The 22,057-nt window shown below is 41.7% G+C and overlaps 1 protein-coding gene across 2 annotated transcripts in view; it reads left to right on the top strand.

Annotated features, from left to right (window-relative positions):
- Window positions 1-21,555, top strand: part of BLACAT1 (BLACAT1 overlapping LEMD1 locus) — a 129,292-nt gene extending 107,737 nt beyond the window's left edge. For both annotated transcript variants that reach the window (XM_089686360.1, XM_089686359.1), the window contains exon 2: window positions 18,909-21,555. In XM_089686360.1, coding sequence (XP_089542486.1) covers window positions 18,948-19,049 — 102 coding nt within the window. In that variant the 5' untranslated portion in view covers window positions 18,909-18,947 and the 3' untranslated portion in view covers window positions 19,050-21,555. The remainder of the gene's footprint in view (window positions 1-18,908) is intronic.
- The last annotated feature ends 502 nt before the right edge of the window (window positions 21,556-22,057 follow it).

Raw genomic sequence — 22,057 nt, 5'->3', positions numbered from 1 at the left:
TGTCCCAAAGGAACCTCTCAATCTGTCCAGAGACAGCAGGTGGCCCGCAGGGGCCAATTTCAAGCATGTAGTGTTCCCTTCTATATCCCAGGCGTTGAAAAACGAGATATCTTCCCCAGGAGGGAACCAAGGAAAACCCCAAAGCGGTGCCAGAGGCAAGGTTGAAGGAGAAAGAATTCCCATTCCATTGGCTTGATCCCAGATTCTCAGAGTGTTCAGTATAAATGGGCTTGTCCAACTGGACAGACCATGGGCCATACGTGGAATCCAAGGGGCCTCTGCCAAGTTCCTACTGGCGATAGACTTTTCAAGGGTAACCCATATCTTCTGTTTTGAATGGTGGCACCAATTTAAAATACGAACCAAAGCCACAGCCTTATAGTATAGAGATATATCAGGCACCTCAAGGCCCCCATCTTCTTTGCATCGACAAAGAAGCGAGTATGCCAACCTAGGTTGTTTCCCCTACCAAATGAAAGTTGTAAATAACCGGCGCAAATGATGGAAAAACAAAGGCGGCAGGTGTATGGGATTTGTGGAGAGCAGGTACAAAAGTTTTGGTAGGATCATCATTTTAGGAGTGTTAATTCGACCCATCCACATGAGGGCAATATTTTGACAAGCACTTAAATCTTTTTCTACCCCTTGTAAGAGTGCACCATAATTTGCAGAGTACAAAAATGTGGGATCCTAAGAGATATGAGTGCCTAGATAGGGCAGTGTTTGTGATTTCCAGGTAAACTGGAAATTAGTCTTGAGTGATAGCATAAGATCAGAGGGAATTGTGACCAGTAGAATTCCCATAGTTAATACTAAAATTAGAGAGAGAACCAAATCTGTGAAACTCCGACACCAAATCCGGCAAGGTGATAAGTGGCTGGGATACGTAAAACAGAATATCGTCAGCATGCGCAAAAAGTTTATGGACTCAAGACTCAATAAGTACCCCTTTGATGTCAGCATTATGTCTAATTTTCCTTAGTTGCGGTTCCAAAACCAGAGCAAACAGGAGAGGGATAAAGGGCATCCCTGCCTGGTGCCATTGCGTATACTCAGCTCGTCAGTTCCATTCACTTTCACTCTAGCTTCTGGGTCAGTGTAGAGGGCTGAGATCCATCCTATCATTTTCCTCCCAAGTCCACATTTAAGCAGGGTCTCCTCCATGACCAGCCAATCCACCCCATCAAAAGCCTATTCAGCATCAGTCAATAGGATGAGGAACAGAGATTAGTATGGGCCATGTCGTGTCCAATGAAGGATATTAAGAGCTTGAATGGTATTATCCTGAGCCTCTCTGCCCACAATGAAACCCGTTTGATCAGGGTGGATGACCTTCGGGAGGAGGTCCTGCAATATAGTAGCTATAAGTTTGGACAAGATCTTGATGTCAGAGTTCAACAGAGAAATGGGTGGTGATTCTGACAGTACATTGGGTCTTTTCCTGGTTTAGCTATAACAACAATATGGGATAACAGAGCCTCTTTGAACACAGGGTTAGAGGAGGTAGTGGCATTAAAGTAATCGCACATGGGCTCAGCCAAGAGGTGTGCCATTCGTTTGTAATAAGCATTGGAGAAGCCATCTGGGCCAGGGCTCTTTCCTTTAGGGAGGTCTGAGATAATCAATGCCACATCTAGAAGGGTTAAAGGGCATTCCAAATCGTCTACTACCTCTTTAGGAAGACTAGGGAATTGCACTTCCTGTAGGTATTGGCGAATGAAGGTCCCCTGGTTGTCGGCCCAGGATGAGTCGGGTGGAGGTTTGAGATTGTATAGGGAACTGTAGTACGGAAATGCTCAGCAATGCGATCATAGTCCACCACCTGTCTGACACGAATCGTCAGTTTATGTACATGAGAAAGTGCCTGCCGTTTGTGGAGGAAGTGGGCAAGAAGGTGGCCGCATTTATTCCCATGCTCATAAAATTTGTGTGCATAGTAACGTAATTTATTCTGAACCATCCTTTCAAGGCACACAGAAAGTTTGGGTCTAAGATCTGTCAGTGCAGTGAAGTCAGAAGGTTGTAATCGATTCTTCTGTGTTTGTTCAAGTAATTTCATTTTAGTAACCAAGTCATCAATTTCTGTACCTTTTAGCTTTTTTGAGTCTTGAGCCATGAGCTATCAGGACTCCTCTTATCACCACCTTATGCCCCTCCCTCAACACCCCTGTGCACACGTCATCAGTGAAATTAAGTTGGAAATATGTGATAATGGAGGATTCAATGGGTGGTATCGTCATCCAACAAAGATTTGTTCAAACGCCATGTCCAACCAGGTCTATTGGAGGCATACATAGACAAGTTCAATGAGAGAGGGGTGTGATCAGATATAGTTATTAGGCCAATATCCGTACCGTTAAGTCGGCGAAGGTAATACTAATCAACATAGAGAAGGTCAATCCGAGAATAAGAGTTATGGACATGGAAGAAATAGCTATAATCTTTAGCAGAAGGGTGAGCCACTCTCCAACTATCCACTAAGTGAAGATTCTGTAGACGTTTCTGGAAATGTTTAAGAGCTTTAAAGGAGAAGGACAATTTCCCTGATGAGATGTCCAATTGAGGGTCCAGGGGAAGATTGAAGTCCCCCCAAGTATGAGGAGGCCTTCCTTAAATTCAAGGAGGTTCCTCAATACAGAGGAGAGAAAATCAATGGTGAGGGTGTTAGGCGCATAAACATTAGCTATAATATATAACTCATTATTAATAGTGCCCTTGAGGAACAAATATCTGCTTTCCCAGTCAGCTATATGAGTGAGGGGGATAAAAGGACACAACTTATGACTGGTCACTGCCACCTCCCTTGCTTTAGAAATCAAAGAAGCGCATAGGAACCATTTGATGAATATTGACTGTGGGATATTCAGTGTCACGGTGTGAGGTCAGGTTCAGAGACCAGTTGCTATAGCAGTGTAAGGCTTACCTGAAACCAGCAGGATAGGTACACCAGCAGGTCACCCTGGGAAATGACGCAGGCTCACCTGAGGTGCGGGATCTAAGCACTAACTGGTTTTCACCAGAGCTCCTAATGGTGGAGATGGATTTAGCTGCGTGTTGGTACCAGGTCACAGTTCTCAGGATCACCCCACCAAGGAATGAGCAAGCCGGAATCCAATAGCAGATAGAGCAGGTAGGGATCTAGCAGAAGCGGAGTAAGTCAACAAGCCAAGGGTCGGTAACGAGCAGTAGTAGACGGGGATGAGGCAGAATCGTAGTTCAGGAACAAGCCAAAGGTCGGTAGCGACAGTAGAGACGGCAGCAGGAGAGACAAGCGAGATACTGGCTGCAGAAGGCACAATAATCTGGCAACCAGGAAGTGCAGAGACAATGGCTTAAATCAGGAAGTTCATGGGATGAGCAAGGAGTTCAAGGTTCATCAGAAAACAAGGCACAAGGCAGGATTGTCCAATAGATCAGGCAGAGTGTTGACCAGCATCCCAGGTAGCTCAGTGAGAAGAGTTACTGCCTGACACAGTAGAGGTCCCAGGTTCAAGACTGGGCCCTGAGATTCAGCATGGAAGGCGCCATGAAATGAGTCTCCCAATGTAGTAAGCTCTGTTGGGTGTAATCGGTGTAGTTCCTGCTATAAATTCCCTCACTTAGATGGTGAGCATATGCTGTGGACATTATATGAAACCACCAAAAATGTGCATGCCATAGTGTTGGTTGGAGGAGAAGGGTGGGGTCCACACCTCAGGAGACCCAACACAGGCAGCACAAACTGCATGTAAGTCACAAAACCTCCAAGTATACCTGTGATCAATCAGCAATAGAGAATACATAGCATAAAATCAAAACAGAAAAAACAGTAAACCAATATAGCTGTTCACCAACTGTGAACAAGGAGGACAGAGGGTTTGGACATGCACCCCAAGGGGTACTCAGCCAAAGCCCTCAAAAGACTGTAATCTACAGTATGACCTCTGTGTAATAGAGATTGACTTATGTGGGGGAAACAGTTAGCCATTAGTAGGAGGCTGCAGCCCAACCAAGGGCCAAGAGTAAAAACCAAGTAGGAGCAGGGAGGCCTCCTTAAACAGAAACAGAGCAATCATTGTTCTCAATATCAGAGTAGAAGCTTGGTCATGTCTTTCAGTGATGCAAAGTCGGGGCAGACATCTTCAGTGTGATATGTAGTAGAACACCAATGTGTACCACCAAATAGAAGAACATAAAAAAAAGAGCCACCGTATAGTTCCCAACATTGATTCTCAGTAAGCAGTGTTCAGTTACAAGGCTGCAGGAACATTGGAAGGAAACAACTGTAAGCCCTTAAAAGAGTATCTGAAGTCATCCGGTGGCAAAGCTAAGAAGCTGTCAAGGGTCCTGTCTAGGGGAGGCTGATGAGACACCTCTCTGTTGGCATTGGTGCCAGTGAGAGTGCTGGTTGCCAGTGCACCAGGCCTTGGGGGATGTACACTTCACTTGTAAAGTGCCAATGCTAGTAATCAACTTGCAGGAGTTCCAGTGTCTCTAGGAATTTAGGCAGCTTATCCTTGTTGCATGAGATGAAAGGGGAAGCCCCTCCTGGCGAAGAACCACCAATACAGGGCCCAAGGCCTGTCTCAACATGAAGGTGCATTTAGTAGCAGGCAAGCCCCAACAAATTCCACATGTGGCAGACATGATGGCCTCCTTAACCATGTACTTTTGCACCTTACAGATGACATCCCGGGGATTGTTAATATCCTAGAGTGGCGGTAATAAGGCCCTGTGTGCACAATCTATTTCCACTGGTGCTGATGCAGATTCGCCCAGGATAAGACTGAAGATCCCCTGGAGTGTGGATACCAGGTCTTGCGCATAGGTAGCCTCAGACAAACCACAAATCCGTATATTCTGCTGTCACTCACGGTTTTCATAGTCATCCAGTTGTAATAAAAGGGATTCAATCATGGTGTCATGCGTACGGGAGGCTTCCCCCTGTTTAATCACTGTATGGGATAGGTCATCATGAGCTGTTTCTAAAGTATCTACTCGATAACCTATAGCCATGGTATCAGTCCGCACCTTATCCAAGGTCACTTCAACCCTAGGTTCACACCTAAGCGTTTTCTGCAGCGTTTTGCGGTTTGCATGGGACAGGTTCACATCTCCACATTTTCACCCGGTGCATTTTTTGGAAAGGGTCAGGGAATTTTTTGAATGCAAAATGTTGCGTTTTTGGTTCTATAGACTTCAATGAGAATGCTGCAGAAAAGCATGTATTGCGATTTTCCTGTGTTTTTGATGTATTTTTGTAGCATTTTGCATTTAAAATCTGCCTAGCAACAAGAAAAATAAAAACAAAATAAAAAAAAAATAAAAAACGCGGCAAAGATGCAAGTGCAAAAACACAAAATGCAATGTGGAAACACAACCTGCATAAGTGTGATCCTAGACTAAAGGAAGATTCCACGGTTGTAATCAGCTGTACCATATCATCTCTAGTAGGGAGAACCCTAACTTTTAGTGACATATCCTGGACGATGTGTAATATTGTATGTATGGGCGGCACAGTGGCTTAGTGGTTAGCACGTCTGCCTTGCAGTAAATGGGTCATGGGTTCGATTCGTGACCATGGCGCTTACCGCATGGAGTTTGCATGTTCTCCCTGTGCTTGTGTGGGTTTCCTCCAGGTGCTCCGGTTTCCTCCCACACTCCAAAGACATGCTGGTAGGTTAATTGGATCCTGTCTAAATTGGCCCTAATATGTGTATGTATGAATGTGAGTTAGGGACCTTAGATTGCACACCCCTTGAGGGTTAAGGACTGATGTCAGTGTTCAATATATATATATATACAGTGGGGATCGAACGTTTGGGCACCCCAGCTAAAAATTTGTATTAATGTGCATAAAGAAGCCAAGAAAAGATGGAAAAATCTCCAAAAGGCATCAAATTACAGCTTAGACATTCTTATAATATGTCAACACAAGTTAGATTTTATTTCCATCATTTACACTTTCAAAATAACAGAAAACAAAAAAAATTTAATGAAAAGAACCTCTGTCCAACTGTTAAGCATGGGGTTGGATCAATCATGCTTTGGGGTTGTGTTGCAGCCAGTGGCACAGGGAACATCTCACGAGTAGAAGGAAAAATGGATTCAATAAAATTTCAGCAAATTTTGGATGGTAACTTGATGCCATCTGTGAAAAAGCTGAAGTTAAAGAGAGGATGGCTTCTACAAATGGATAATGATCCTAAACACACTTCGAAATCCACGGGGGATTACATCAAGCGGCGTAAACTGAAGGTTTTGCCATGGCCTTCACAATCTCCTGACCTCAACATAATTGAAAATCTATGGATAGACCTTAAAAGAGCAGTGCGTGACAGACAGCCCAGAAATCTCAAAGAACTGGAAGACTTTTGTAAGGAAGAATGGGCAAAGATACCTCAAACAAGAATTGAAAGACTCTTGGCTGGCTACAAAAAGCATGTACAAGCTGTGATACTTGCCAAAGGGGGCAGTACAAGATATTAACTCTGCAGGGTGCCCAAACTTTTGCAGACGCCATTTTTTTGTTTTCTGTTATTTTGAAAGTGTAAATGATGGAAATAAAATCTAACTTTTGTTGACATATTATAAGAATGTCTAATCTGTAATATGATGCCTTTTGGAGATTTTTCCATCTTTCCTTGGCTTCTTTATGCACATACAAATTTTTAGCTAGGGTGCCCAAACTTTCGATCCCCACTGTATGTGTAAAGCACTGTGTAAATTGACAGCGCTATATAAGTACAATAAATAAATTAATTTTCTGACACGGAGGAATGCCAGTATACACAGATGGCATAAATCTAAAAGAGAGAACAGTGTTTAGACTGATGTAATGTTGGATACCTGTGAAGGTGGAACTTTACTTTTCTGAAACTTCAAAAAAAATTAAAAAGATGCATATACAAATGCAAGAATGACATTTTTTTTTTAGAAAAGTACATTGAAGTTTGCTAAAAACAACATGGTATCTTGGGCTGACACTTTCTTAAAGCGGAGTTCCAGCTGAAAAAAAAAAAGTCAGCAGCTACAAAAACTGTAGCTGCTGACTTTTAAAACACAGCCACTTGCCTGTCCCTTGGTCCAGCGGTTTCCTCACCACCCCTGGTTTCATCAGCCGTCTTTTCTCCCTGGTGCCGGCATCTTTAGTGTGGGCACACGGTCACCCTGTGACAGCTTGCGGCTTCACAGCTGGGTGCACACTGCGCATGCACGAGAAGCACTGCGCTTTATGAATGGCCCTGTAGTCTTCTGAGACCTGTCACGTGTCCCTGGAGACTACAGGGAGGTAGGGAGGGAGGAAAACTTTCAATTCCGATCGCCTGGGGGGTGGGGGTGGGGGAGCGGGTACCTGAATTTGACAGGTACCTGCTCCCACTTCCGCTGCGATTGCCTAGGCGATGGTAAGTGGAAGTTGTCCTCCCTCCCCTTAGTCTTTTAGCTCCCCAAAGGTGCCAATCCTTAATGGGGAGCGGGGGACAAAGCTTTAAAGGGGAACTTCCCCTTTTGGGTTAAACTCCACTTTAAGAAGTATGAACAATCTGTAGAACTTTGTGATAGGCATGAAAAGCACAAGTGACTGTGAAAAATGAATAGACAAAAAATGATGAGCTTGTCTGACATTTTTTTTGTTGTTGTTCATCAGTATACTCTTTAGTAGAAAAGAGAATCTAACACCTTATGCAAGTTTTAACATATCAATTGCTGCACAATGATAAGTCATATGGTTTGCTACAGAAAATATGAATACTCAAAGTGCAACTGTTCAACTTTTACTTCAATAAACATTATGCATTAGTATTTGTCCCGGCACCCTATAAAAACTGTAGAATGATGGGTTATCATTTCCAGCAGCATAGCCTGGCTCTATGTTTGCATCAATCTTTACTGTAAATAAGCTGTTTCTGGCCACCGCAGGATGCTCAACATTGAACTGAAGAATCAATCTGTCTCCCAGGAGCAGATTATCCAGAGTAATATAAGATGTGCTCAGAGCCAGGAGGCTGCAAGCAATATTACTGGGTTTGCCTTTATCATATTGGCATTTGTAAAGATTCTGCTGGGAAATTATCTTCAAATTAGTCAATGCATTTACACATCTGAGATGCAGGATGCTTTGATATGACAGTGTTTGCATATTGCAGCTTTCACCAACAGTTATTGATTGCAGACCCCTGCAATACAGTATATGCACATTGGAGAGGGTGTGAACCCTTAAAAAAGGGCAAAGGCGCAGAGCCACCAGAGCACTATGCAAAGGGGGTTGGACTTTACTGAACAGAGTACCAGGTTGCAGCCCTAAGGCACAGCTATGCATATGGTTAGAACCAGAGCATAGAACAAGGTCAACAGGCAAAATCAGAAACTGGGGAAAGCCAAAGGTCAGGACAAGAAGCAAACAAGCATAGTAAAATACAAGCCAAGGTTGATAACCGGAGAATTAGGATTGCTTGACTGCAGAAGCTAAAATAGACTGGAACCTTGAGCTGGGAAATTAACTTGTTGCTCATACAACTAGGATTGTTCTAAGAGTACAGCTAAATAGTGAGGTTGATTGATAGGCTGGGCAGGGACTGGGCATTTAGCTGCTAAATCAGTCAGCAGGTAGAATCCCGCCATGCCATCTTCCATTCCTTTGAACCATGGTGTAAAGTTGGGTAAACAAGTTCAGTTTTTCTAGTTCAACCGGAAAAAACACTGATAGCTCCCCACATCCCACATCTCTACCGCTGTGTTGTTGTATTCTGACAGGGTGACCCTGCCCCAACACATTGATCAGCACTTGCATCCATTGTCTGCAAGCAGTGTTTGAATTCTGGTTTATAAGCAGGACCATTTGACAGTTGTTAGACCCTGGGTTACAGGCTTATACCTTCAGGTTATTGGACACTGGCAAAGTTTTCAAGGACCTACCCCCCGTGTGCCTCCCTACTCTGCTCGGTGAGTCCTCAGTTTTTTGCTGGTGTGGACCTCTTCTCCCTTGCTGAGAAATCTGTCTTAGCTTAACTAGTGTATTTTATTTTTGGATTTTTCAATCAATTCTTCAACATCTCCTTCATGTCTCCTTTGTATACTACAATAGAAGCAGTGCATCCAGGTCAGTACAACCTCAGTAAACCTTGTGATCTGTAAGCAAGACTCCATGCTGTGTGAACGACCATGTTGCTTTGAGCATTGATCCTGCATAGGTACACAGTTTTGCACTTTGTGCAATGTGTGTAGTCAGACACAGGGAGCTGTACTGGACCATATCTATGAAAACCCCTTTGGGGGTATGTCCACCATAATAAGCAAAGCCTGGACTTTATATACAGTCTAGCATCGTGGACAGGTAAAAGAGAGTCAGCCTTTATTTCTGACCGTTACTCTAAACAACAGGGCTTTGTTTAGAATGTATTCACTTTATAGTGTAAAGTTTTTAAACTTGGCACTAAACCCCAGAGCTTAGGTTAGGGATATAAGGGAGGTGTCCATGAGGAGTGTTCTTGAAAGCTTTGTCAGTGTCCAATCACCTGAAGGTACCAGCCTATAGCCCAGGGACTATGAATACTTTTCCTGTGTGCTGTACTGTACTTCAAGATGTGAAGTTTACAGGGTAAGTCAAAATTCCTCTTTTTTGCCTATATGAAACAAGTATGTAATGTGTAAATTACAATGATATAAATATTGTACTAAATAAAGAATTTTTAAAAAATAGTTAAGAGGAGATAAATATGGCTATTTAGAGTTACCTAGCGGTTTATCAATGGATTATAGTAGATATGTATGTGTCTATGTTTAGTAACTGATAAGCTTTCTGCAGTTAACTGAAATGTAACAAAATGCCTACATTGTTATTTGCTATTTCTGACTGCTGCTTGTAACATTTTACAATGTAACAAAATTGTTGCATTGGGGTTTATGTACTAAAGATGGAGAGTGCAAAATCAAACTCACTTCTGCATAGAAACCAATGGATGGAGCATCCTTGGTCTACAAGTTGGTAAAGACAGATAACAGTGTCATGCTAATTTTCAAACAAGTAATTTTAACTGCAGATAAAAAATTAATAACAGATTATATAAATTAAATAATAATAATATACAAGGGCTGATTTTAATCCCATACAAATAAACATGAGAATAATATAATAAATCCAAAACAACTCAAATATTTGAACCTGTTTAACCAGAAACTATATTGGTTTTATAGCAGCCTACATTTTTGGCTCATTTTGTCTAAATAAAACATCAGACTGACCCATATTATAAGGCATGAGTCACCACGATGAGTTCACCCTGAGCTACTGATCTTTGAAAACAAGGGTATTTTTTAAAAAGAGAACAGAAGAAAGCACACAAATTAGCCCAGAGCTCCTCCTGGCTGGATAAAGGTTTATAAAACTCTACAAAATCCATGTACACATTCAACAAGTGTTCACCAACAATCATATTAACACAATAAACATGAGGTCAGCAAGCACTTAAACTAATAAATGCAAGGTGAACGTTTAATGTACAATACATTACATACATACAATATTCTAGGTAAAATGTTTATTGAATGTATGATACATTTTTGTACACTGTTCTAAATTCTTATTTAGCACATAGCTTCATTGTGGGACATCACTTTTGATACTTTATCTAAACAGAATCAGAGAAAGCAGATTCCTCTCAAGAAATATTTATCTATGAAAGAGAATGTGTACTGGTTTTGTATAGACACTATATTGCCAAAAGTATTGAGATGCCTACCTTTACACGCACATGAACTTTAATGACATCCCAGTCTTAGTCCGTAGGGTTCAATATTGAGTTGGCCCACAATTTACAGCTATAACAGCTTCAACTCTTCTGGGAAGGCTGTCCACAAGGTTTAGGAGTGTGTCTATGGGAATGTTTGATCATTCTTCCAGAAGCGCATTTGTGAGGTCAGGCACTGATGTCAGACAAGAATGCCTGGCTCGCAGTCTTCACTCTAATTCAATGCAAAGGTGTTCTATCGGGTTGAGGTAAGGACTCTGTGCAGGCCAGTCAGGTTTCTCCACCCCAAACTCACTCATCCATGTCTTTATGGACCTTGCTTTGTGCACAGGTACGCAGTCATGTTGGAACAGGAAGGGGCCATCCCCAAACAGTTCCCACAAAGTTGGGAGCTTGAAATTGTCCAAAATGTCTTGGTATGCTGACGCCTTAAGAGTTCCCTTCACTGGAACTAAGGGGCCAAGCCCAACCCCTGAAAAATGACCCCACACCATAATCCCCCTTCCACCAAACTTTACACTTGGCAGAATGCAGTCAGCCAAGTACTGTTCTCCTGGCAACTGCCAAACCCAGACATGTCCATCGGATTGCCAGACAGAAAAGTATGATTCGTCACTCTAGAGAACACGTCTCTACTGCTTTAGTGTCCAGCGGGAGCGTGCTTTACACCACTGTATCCGATGCTTTGCATTACACTTGGTGAAGGCTTGGATGCAGCTGCTCGGCCATGGAAACCCATTCTATGAAGCTCTCTACAAACTGTTGTGACAATCTGAAGGCCACGTGAAGTTTAGAGATCTTTAGCTATTGACTATGCAGACAGTTGGCGACTTCTGCACGCTGTGTGCTTCAGCATGCTCTGACACTGCTCTGTCATTTTGACCTATGTTGCTTCCACTTTGTTTATAATACCACTAACAGTTGATAGAGATGTGATATCCAACAGGGTGATTACTGTGGGGATATGTACAATGCTCCCGTGTCCTATTCAAACTATTGGAGAAGAAGAAGGAAGGGGCCATTTGATGGTCTTTATAGTCACTACAACAGTGATAAGTAAAATAATTGCTTTATTGAACATACATAAACGTACATCAATTATTAAAGTCCTCTACAGAGAATGTACTCTCACAGTAAATGGAATTGTACACTCAATGCAGATATAAATCGTATTGTTCATTTACAAATGTATATAATTTTTTAATCTATGTAGAAATCTAACTCCTAAAGAAGCGATATACATTGCGAAACATGTTGAGTTACTGCAGCCATTGATATCAGAATATCTGTTTCCAAACCTGTACCAGGTTACGGTATACTTTTATTGTGGAATGTATTAATACCATATGTACTTATACGATTTGTATCTGCATTGTGTATACAATTCCAATTACTGTGGGAGTACATTCTCTGTAGAGGATTTTAATAATTGATGTACATCTATGTATGTTTAATAAAGCAATTATTTTACTTATCACTGTTGTAGTGCCTATAAAGTCCATCAAATGGCCCCTTCTTCTTCACCACTAACAGTTGACCGTGGAATATTTAGTAGCAAGGAAATTTCAAGGATGGTCTTATTGCACAGGTGGAAACCTATCACAGTACCACGCTTGAATTCACGGAGCTCCTGAGAGCGACCCATTCTTTCACAAATGTTTGTAGAAGCAGTCTGCATGCCTAGGTGCTTGATTTTATACACCTGTGGCCATGGAGGTGATTGGAAAACCTTAATCCAATGATTTGAAGGGGTGTCCCAATACTTTTAGCAATATAGTGCATTATTTACCGTTATTTGATATGATCAGCACAAAAGAAAATATAATTCACTCAGGTAAAGAAGGAATATTGCATTTTCATATTTTGCATTCTCCTCTTGAATCAGAAGTGCTTTTTTTATTGTTTTCCAGGCTCTCGGTTTGCTTCTTTTGATGTAACAAATTGTGTATACTGAACTTTATCCACACAGCTTAATATATCAGAGTCATAGAATAGCTCAGTCTAAAGTTTCAACCAGACAATACAAGCCTCAAAGCAAGCAGCATCTGATTTGTTTGTCTCTTTTGCTTACACAATATGATTTATTGATCGTTTCTCATTAATTAAATATATTACATTTATAAACATCACATACATATATATATATATATATATATATATATATATATATATATACCACTAAAATTACATATACCTTACACCCTGTTTTGTTAATGTATGGCCTAGAACAGTTTATTGTAGTTTCAATACATTATATGTTCAGGGAACGTATATAAAGGAATCTGCTATAGTTTTAAGCATATTTATTCAACAGTGAATGTTAAAGCCCCTGAGCTTGATCCTCTTTAATCTCTATAAAAATGTCTCTAAATGTGTCTGGTCTGTCTATGATAAATCGAGTACCATTATTAAATGGTTACAGTTAGGAAAAAAGACATGTCTAGCAATTTCAGTTAAAGATATTAACAAAAAACCCTTTCCATGAATAGTTTAACCACCTTCCCACCTAAGGGTAAAACAAATGTTAATGCCTAAGCACAATTTTGCATCTTTGACATATGTTAGTAAAACTGTACATATTGTCACCACTACTTTTTGTATCCAGGTGGATTATACCTTGTCTTTTTTCAGAACAATTTGGGCTTTCTGTTGATGGTAAACAGTAATGGATATCTCCTGATTTTTTTTTTTTTGTTATCAAAACTGGCCCAAAATATGAATTTATTTTTTTTTAATTCAGGTAAATATTCCTTGCTATTACCATAATTTACCACCAAAGAACAACCCAAAATAAATTCTCCTGCTCCTGATGATTGTAGTGATACCACATATGTGTATGTTTGTTGTTATTAGTAACTGTAGTATGGACCAAAAACTAGAAGGGGTAAACTACCTTTTGTTCAAATGACTCTTTTTAAGAGAGAATACATTTGGTTCAGTTAATATTTCCATATAGCTAAGGTCATCCTTTAATTTAGTTGCCCTTCTATGCTCTGTTTTAGGTTAGGCAGCATGTTTTTCTGAACTGGTGCCCGAAACGAAATACATATTCAGGACAAGGTTTTACTAATGCTTTGTATTGGAATTATATTGAAAGTATCTTGTTTATTCTAGAAGTTACAGATTGTAATTGCTCATGCGTAGTTCCAAAGCCGAATGGGCTCAGTAGGACTTGGACAAACTCAATTGGGAAGGGAGGGGGAGGGCCAGGCCCAGTGCGCATATACAGTGATTTCGGTGGCTTTTACAACTGACTAAGTGATGCATGTCTGGTGGCGGGGATGAGATTAGTGAAGTGTTGGAGCTACCTCGTCAGTCCTTGCCTGATCCTGCCAATATAGCATAACAGATTGGCTCAAGGCTATAACCCGCAGCACACCTGAGGCCATCCGCTCCTACCTGCCATCATGGTGAAAGTTAGGCACACTGTGCCCAAACCACCAGGGGAACAGTCCTCTAAAGGATCCTCAGGACTGGAAGCACTAACGATGGTGGCTGAGCAGCAGCTCTATGGCACCAGAATCTCCCACCCCAGTCAGATTTCCTAGTGTTCCCCTTAAATCAGTGCCTTCAGAGTTCCCCTTTACATCAGAGTCTTCAGGATTCCCTTTACAGTGCAAGGGGGAGCTTTTCAGACCCTGGTGTAAGTGGAAACTCTGACGTAAAGAGGAACGCTGTGGACTCTGATATAAGGGGGTATATCAGAGTTCCTTTTTACACCAAACGCTGCAGCATTCCCTCTTACATCATGATCTGCATCATTCCCCTTTGCATCAGAGTTCCCCTTTACATCACAGTTCAACTTGCACTGTAAGGGGGGATCCTGCAGACTGTGATGTAAGGGGGAACTCTGGGCTGGGTTATATTAACCTGACCTTCATGTAAATGGAAAAATATGTTTTTTGACTTTTGTTATAAATTAAACACATTAGTAATAGTGCTAGCTACGTATTTGTAGCTTAAATATTTATAGCGTCCATAAAAAATTGGTGCTGTTTGTAAATTTTGGGCGTCCTCTGTCAATAAATTTCACTTCGGGGGATGTTCAATATCTTGGAGTTGAGAGCGGCATTTCAGGCTCTTCTAGCCTTCGGTCACCTCATCCAGGGTGGACCTATCCTGGTAAAGTTAGACAGCACAAGGACTGTGGCCTGCATCCAGAAACAAGGAGGCACTCACAGTTTCTCCCTCCTGAAGGAGGTTTCTCCAATTCTAGAGTCAGCCCAAGTCAATCTTTTGAAGCTACCTGTGGCCTACTGGTCAGAAGAATCTTCAGGTGAAATATTTGTCGAGGACAATCCTGGAAAACCATGAATGGTCCAATCTGCCACAAGTCTTTCAAGAACTAACGGAGCTTGGTAGCTTCTTCCAGAGGTAGACCTGTTCACATCCCCAGTCAACACAACGTTGCTGAAGTTATATTCCAGGGACCAGCATCTTCAGGCAATCGAGGTGGAGGTTCTGATTGCAAAGTGGATCTCCAAGATAGCTTATGCCTTTCTGCCGCTCCCTCTGATCCTCAACTTTTTGCTGAGGCTGTGGCGGGGGAAGGTGACGGTTCTGGTGGTGATCCCAGATTGGCCTTGGTACCTTTGCTTCTCCTAATGAGAGTCAAGGATCAACTCCCTCTGACGTTAGAATCTTTTCCAAAGTCCAATTCGCCCAGCACCCGACACGCTTAAGCTAATGGCTTGGGTCTTGAGAGGCAGAAACTAATAGATCTTGAATGCTGTGAATACTCTTATGAAAGCAATGAAGGACAGCACTAACAGTACCTATGGTAAAATATGGCATAAAATCACTGGATTGATGCTGATCAAGGTTTTACACTGGACTCTTCACAAGTCTGTCATGTTCTGAAGTTTCTGCATGCAGGGTTTGATTTAGGTCTATCAGTAGATATGCTATAGGCCCACATTTCAGCTATCTCTGCCTTCACATACAGGGGGCATCCAACAATTAATTATACAGGTCTTCAAACTGCAATTTGGTTGAAACTTCTCTAAGGGATTGTTGTTCCCGAATTGGAATCTCCCATTGGTGTTGTATTTGTTTGCATCAGATGCCTTCAATCAAAAGTGGCCCCCTGTGGTACCTCTCACTGAAAACTGCTTTCCTGGTGGCAATACCATCAGCCAGAAGAGTGTCGGTATTTCATTACCTTTCTGTTACAGTATTAATTAAATAATTAATTAATTAAATTAATGAATGAACTCCCTACTACACAAAGGGCCCCCACAAATGTGTATGTGCTATAATGCCCTGTGGGCTGGCTATTATATCCCTCCTCCCCAGTGACTAAATCCTAACTAAACCAATAAGTAAATACAAGGTGCTTAAATGACAATTGTGCTAAAAACAGCACATATACAATGCCATCAAACTGTGTATACAGTGAAATTGTATAAAACTATATATATATATATATATATATATATATATATATATATATATATATTAAAGTCCCAATAATTGTGTAAACATATAAAAGTAAAAAAAAAAATGGAAAGTTCCAAAAAAACTCCAAATAAACCCCTATCTGCATCCTGTGTGAATATTAAGTGATACAGCGGTAAATCTTCTTACCCATAGCAATTCTCTGTGCATAGTGCTCCAATTAGTGCTCCCCATCCAGAGCCCCACTCACCACAGATAATTGACCACCTGGATTGGTAGGTCAAATATCGCATGAGATGTTGCAGTGCTCTCCTGCAGGAAAGTTGGCCGTCTGTGTAATCTTGACACCTCTATACACTGATGACAGACTCCATAGTAGAAACACCTCTAGATCAATCGTTTGTGACAAAACTCCTCTAGAACCTCCACAGTACTGCTCCACCTCCATAAAAACATCAAAGGGAAATGTTCATAGCATAACACCATATTTATTAGGTAAAAAACATTTAAAATTGCACTTACATAAAAACCATGTGTATGGCACTTTAAATCCCAGCAAAAATCAATTCCTTCTCAGAGGACAAGTGTAGCGCTATCAAGCCCCGCTCTACATGTTTTGTCATATGACGTCATACTCACTAACTTATATAATTGTTGTAAGGAAATGAATGGGTGAACTCTCATGGCATGAAATAACTTACATGTTTTGGTCACATTTTTGATGTGTCCATGCCTGAAAAGTAGAAGACGAATGATATGCTGGGGGGGAACATAGGGTTATGAGCAAAAGACATAAGGGGCTTATACGTGGAAAAAAGGCCCCTAAGTATCTGTGAGCATCACAGACCTGTAGTGTATGCTTCAGGATTGGATTAGAAACGTGAGGCCTATCCACCAGTGATCCATACTAAATTATCAATGTGTACTGAGTCACATCTGATAGCTTCCAGAGCTACTTCAGATGTGGCGTGAAATTTGGGAATCTGTGCAAGTTGTGCTGGTTGACAGCATCTAGCTATATTGGGGAGTCCTAGCCCACCTGAAAGCATACTACAGAGTAGAACTAAGTGGTAAAGTGGAACTAAACTTACTTTTGCTTCAATGGTCCTGTCCCTTGCCAGCGCCATCTTCTGCTGTGTGGTGGTCTTCATCCATCTTCATTGGCCAGTGTGGGTTGATGTCACTACTGCACATGCGCAGGAACTATCGTTCATGCCACGCAGAGACTGGGCCGGTGGTGTAAGCTTAGCTGTGCATGTACAGCTCAGGTTACATGCAGGACAAGACAGTGAGCAGGCATGTACGTGCATCTTATTGCATGTCTCTTCTGCGATAAAGAATCTGCCTGCTCGCTGTAAGTGACAGCTGAATTGTAGTTTTGCTTTAAGTCTGTGATGCCACTGGAAGTGTCCTAAAAACATAAAGCACATTAGGCAGCAAAGACATTTTAATCACAGCTGCACTTACTTTTGGGTGCAGCACCATGCTCGGGGCTCGGGACATCAGCTAAGTTTCACAGTTTCCAAATAGCGTGCCCACCCAGGCACAGCACTGCTCAGGCTCCCTTTTTGTAATTCCTGTCCCTGAAGTCAGTGAGCATTAGCACAGCACATCCAAGGGAATGGTGGTAAAGAAGGAGGATTAGGGTGAAAGAGGGAAGGAACAGGGAGGCTTTCTGCTGTTCCTCCAGTAGCTGGTGATACGGAACAGAAAGGAAGTGGTCCAGATGGAAGAGATACCCACACAGTTTACTGTAGCACATATTGATTCTCGCTGTGGTAGGTCTACACTGAAAAGAGCATGCTGGTGGCTACAATCCGAGTTCCACAGAGGCATGGAGTAAAACTGCAGAACCTGGAAGTGCTGGATACCAGTGCTATAAATTATTTCCAGCAACCTGAAGGAACTGTAAGTGAAAATGCCCCCAAAAATATAATAACATTAAAATGTTGTTAAACCCAGGACCCTGCAGTCACTATATCTGGTCTCCCACAGTACACATAGAAATGCAATTATTTTAGTAAATATAAACTGCTAAATACCTTTTATCATCAGCAGTTAGAACAATCTTGGGACTTCTATTGGTGTCCAGGTGAGCACATGTTAAAGCTTGTGGAAGGAGTTTTAATTTTGCTTCAGGAGGATGCAGAACCCCTGACATCTGTCTGGACAGTGCTGATTGGCCCTGTGCTGATCACATGCACTCTCCCAAGAAAAAAAAAACCTCTCTAGCAAAAGACACCAAACTGAGCATGTGCAGAGTGACTCAACATGATATGCCTTATCAGGAGATAAGAGGGGGACACTGGAAGAAGGGGAGGATCAGAGAAGTTGGGATCAAACAGCATTTTTACACAATGCAGAGGATTAACCCCTTAGGCTCCACAGTGAGTATAACAAGCATGCTTTACTGCATATACATACTCATTTTACTTTTGTGGGTTGTGCACTACACAATACACATGTTTGGTCTGAAGGTTTATATAGTACTGCTTAAAATTACATGTCGACTTTGTTGTTACCTACCACCCAATTTTGTAATTAAGGTGAAGAAAATGGAGAGAAATGTATGATGAGGAAGTAAAGGTACAACGATTGGTAAGGCTTGCCTTTACTTGTAATATGACATTGTGACGTTGACACTCCAGTTAAAATTATATATAATAATAATACATAATATAATATACAGGATTCAGATACTATCTGTCAATGTATTATATGTATCATTGTGTTATATTTATTGTGAAAATTGTTTAATACATCCTTTACTTTTTTCCACTGCAGGTGCTTTTGGACGTCACCTCCATCCCAACATTTCAGTCCATGCCGCAGTTTACATTTGCATGTTTCTGTGGCCTTCATGGGTTTTGCAATATGAAACCAAAGAAAGACAAGCCACAAGCTGAACAGGAGACATCGGTGTAAGGAACATATACTTTCCCATCAGTCATCAATTTTCATTGGGCATTTAGGAAATTAAAATTTTATACATTTTAGCAGCTTCATTCCTGTGATAGAGAGAGCTGCACTGAAATGCATTACTGGAATTCAGGAAAAAAGGATATAACTGTATGCTACCATTTATGTAAGGGAATCAAGAAGGCATCATATGCCATTGAGACGTGATCTTAAAACCTCATAGCATGAAATGCTAAAAAACTAACCTTATGGGATAAAGTTAAAGTAATACTAATCTTTAACTAACCTGCCGCCAAGTTGATCTTCACACCAAAGTGTTATGCACAGTGTAGGACTATCTGGGAAAGAATTGATTTTATATTTAAACTAAATAGATCAAGCACTTTATCAAAAAAATTCTATAATTGCCAATGCCTTTGGTTATGTCTTTGATGTTTGACAGAAAAATTAGCATTAATATGATCTTTTAAAATGGCAAAACAGAAAAAACAGAAGCTCAGAAAGGAAAGACAATCTCAGACGTGATCACAAATCAGTATGACACAATATAGGAGGTGTGACAATTTAATTCCCGCAATGCCCACAGTGTAGCACTATGGTGATGAGTCACACAGCCATTTGTATTCGAGAGTATTCGAACATGTTCTAACTTGAACTTGTCTAGCAAAAAGGAATAAGAGAGGGCACACTCTCCTTGTGCATTACCGCGATACAAAGAAATTTACTGTGATAAAAACAAATGGATACTCACAAACCAATAGGTCATAAAAACAGAGAGCCACAATTGACGGTCCCAAGTAGCTGGAATCCTGTAGTGGAAAGTGCTAACGCGTTTCAGGAGTCGAGCTCCCTTCCTCGTCTAGGTCGCAGACCATCTGACTCTGCTGGTGCTCTTGGCAGAAAATGAGTGACAGGAATTTGGAGCAGTGGATTAACATCACATTTTGTGTAAAAAATGGCAAAAGTGTGAGTGAAACTTTAGCTCTGTTACAACAGGCTTATGGTGAATATTCCATGAGAAAATCAAGTGTTTTGAATGGAATAGGAGGTTTAAGGAGGGACGGGAAGATGCCAATGACACAAGAAGTGGGCAGCCAAAAACGTAAAAAGTGGATGCAAATGTGGATAAAGTTCAATACACTCAGATTGAAGATTGAGTGTGCAAATTACGGCAGAAGAGTTGAATATGAACAGGGAAACAGTGTGGCAGATTGTAACAGCGGATTTGGGAATGAGAAAGAGATTTCCATAAAGATGGTGCCTCAAATCTTGACAGAAAATTAGAACGAACATCACCTTCAAATTTTATCTGATCTTTAAAGAATGCAGAGGTGTTTGATATGTTTTATTACAGTTCACTCCGGGAATTAAATTGTCACCTTATACTTTTGTAGCTTTAACAAAACCAGCTGAATCCTGTTTATGGATATAGTATCTATGTGTTAACTATTTTAAGAAATTTGTGTAAGAAGGAGGAAATGTTAAGGATTCTAAAATAATATAGATAAAAAAATCTTATAGCAACACAGTGAGAAAAAAAACGATATGACCCCCATTATAGAGCACATTGCCCTTGGTGTATCAAAAATAATATATCATTATAAATTCAGTTTATTTCATTTCACTGTTTTTGTAGCGACATTTTCAGAAAAACATCCAACATGGCATGCTTATATTTAGAAAACACAATGAAAAATTTACAGACACACATACAACAATATATTTAGCATGAATCATAGTATAGCAATACAGCATGGTCAGGACAACATGCGTTAAAACATTGATATGCTTCTTTGCTATGAGGGCAAGCCATTAGCTTGTGTCAATTTGCTAACGTACGCGGAGAACTAGGGCTTTATTGTTAAATATCAATTATAGATGCAGCACCTGTGAAACAAATATATATATATATATATATATACCGTATTTTCCAGCATATAAGACGACTTTTTAACCCGTGAAAATCTTCTCAAAAGTCGGGGGTCGTCTTATAAGCCGGTATCGGAGGAGGAAGACGAGGGCGCTGAACTGGAAGAGACGGACGACGCTGAGCTGGAAGATGAGATGACCGATGTCTGATCAGCTGCACCGTCAGGACCTTCCATCTGCCCCTCTACAGCACGAGGATCTGGAGATGCCGACCATTCCCCCATGACCAACCCTGAGCGCCCCCTTAACAGAGCACTTTGGCTAAACTTACCGGTACTTCCGAGCCGGTGTAGTGGCAAGATCTGTCTCCCGAGAAGATCTGTCCCCCTTGAAGCAACTGCGCATGTCACAGTTTTAGGCAAAAGAAGCCGATCGCTGATCAACAACATTAGCATCGAGCTGACACAGTTAACCCCTTTTCTGCTGCACCGCTGATCACACTTAAACACACCGCTGATCCCGCGGATCACTAGCCGCCGTCGCTGCTCCAGCAAGATGGATCAAAGATGCGTATTGGGGAGCATCATTGATCGGAGAGAGGACAGTTACATGGGGGGGATTGTGACATGGGGAGGACAGTGACATGGGGAGGACAGTGACATGGGGGGCCGTGACATGGGGAGGACACTAACATGTGGGGGGGTCAGTGACATGGGTGGCCATAACATGTGGGGGGGGCAGTGACATATGGGGGGGCATGACATGCGGAGGACAGTGACATGTGGGGAGCCAGTGACATGAGGGGGGGGGGCTGACATGGGAGGACAGTGACATGTGGGGGGAGGACAGTGGGGGGGGCTGCCATAGGGAGGACAGTGACATGTGGGTGCGTCAGTGACATGGTGGGGCCTGACATGGGGAGGACAGTGACATTGGGGGGGGCAGTGACATGGGGGAGGACAGTGACATGAGGGGGGGCTACTGACATGGAGAGGACAGTGACATGAAGGGGGGCAGTGACATGGGGGGGCCTGACATGGGGAGGACAGTGACATTTGGGGGGCAGTGACATTTGGGGTAGTCTTATACGGCGAGTATAGCCCAAACCCTATATTTTAACAGGAAAAGTAGGGGGTCGTCTTATA

This window comes from Staurois parvus, unplaced genomic scaffold, assembly GCF_062004578.1.
Source record: "Staurois parvus isolate SC_StPar_1 unplaced genomic scaffold, SC_StPar_1.0 ptg000395l, whole genome shotgun sequence".
In the NCBI taxonomy this organism is placed as follows: domain Eukaryota; kingdom Metazoa; phylum Chordata; class Amphibia; order Anura; family Ranidae; genus Staurois; species Staurois parvus.
Note: the sequence above shows the minus strand (reverse complement) of the source record. Positions and strands in the feature narration are given on the sequence as shown.